Source organism: Alligator sinensis, unplaced genomic scaffold (assembly GCF_000455745.1).
Source record: "Alligator sinensis unplaced genomic scaffold, ASM45574v1 scaffold913_1, whole genome shotgun sequence".
Classification (NCBI taxonomy): Eukaryota; Metazoa; Chordata; order Crocodylia; family Alligatoridae; genus Alligator; species Alligator sinensis.
The window spans coordinates 14,278-14,940 of record NW_005842501.1 but is presented as its reverse complement, the minus strand read 5'-3'; the positions used below and the strand labels follow the sequence as shown (position 1 = coordinate 14,940).

Sequence of the window (663 nt, the reverse complement as noted above, 5' to 3'; positions counted from 1 at the left end):
GGGGGTCCAGCAGGTGCAGGGAGCCCGGCACGCCCCCTCCCCGGCACCTACTGGGCTGGCCCCGGCCCTGCTGCCCCGGCCGGGCCGGAACTTGCTGGGCACCATGGAGCCCGCTCAGCTGGGCGCCGCCCCGCGCCACCGGAAATGGCTCGCGGTTGCCTGGCAACCGCCGCTTCCGGTCAGCATCTTCCAGGCAGTCCCCGCGGGGCGCCTCGCCCTGGAGAGCGGGCGGCCTTGCGGGGCGCTCCGTGGAGCCGTGGAGCGGGCGAGGCGAGAGGCGGCTTTCAATGGGTCGCAGCACAGCCTATAACTAGGAGCTCCCCCGCGCCCGGGTCTCTTAACTCGGCACAGCCTGCCTGCCTGCCTCTCCTAAGGAAAACTTGCGGTCGGGGGGAAGCGCAGTTTTTCCTGGGTGTTAATTGTTGCAGTAGGACGATTCCTAGAGGCCTCGCGCCACACGAGACCACCAGGTGGTTTGCAGCAGCCAGCGGCAAACTGGATCTTGAAAAAGCCCGAATTGATGAGCCCAAAGGCCCTGCACTGTTTTACCTGAGGTTGGAAAGTGAAAAATCAGTGGTTTTCCTTGAGTTCGGATCTAGTCAGGTTCTCCTTGATGGCGTGTTTGAGCTGTACGCACAAGGAGATATTCTCTTAAGTCTTGAA

The 663-nt window shown here is 63.2% G+C and overlaps 1 protein-coding gene across 2 annotated transcripts in view; it reads right to left on the bottom strand.

Annotated features, from left to right (window-relative positions):
- Nucleotides 1-142, bottom strand: part of LRRC49 (leucine rich repeat containing 49) — a 131,408-nt gene extending 131,266 nt beyond the window's left edge. Inside the window, exon 1 of one of the 2 annotated variants that reach the window (XM_006031364.3) lies at nt 52-142. In XM_006031364.3, coding sequence (XP_006031426.1) covers nt 52-105 — 54 coding nt within the window. In that variant the 5' untranslated portion in view covers nt 106-142. The remainder of the gene's footprint in view (nt 1-51) is intronic. The other variant, XM_006031365.3, reaches the window with a different exon arrangement.
- Nucleotides 143-663: the final 521 nt, after the last annotated feature.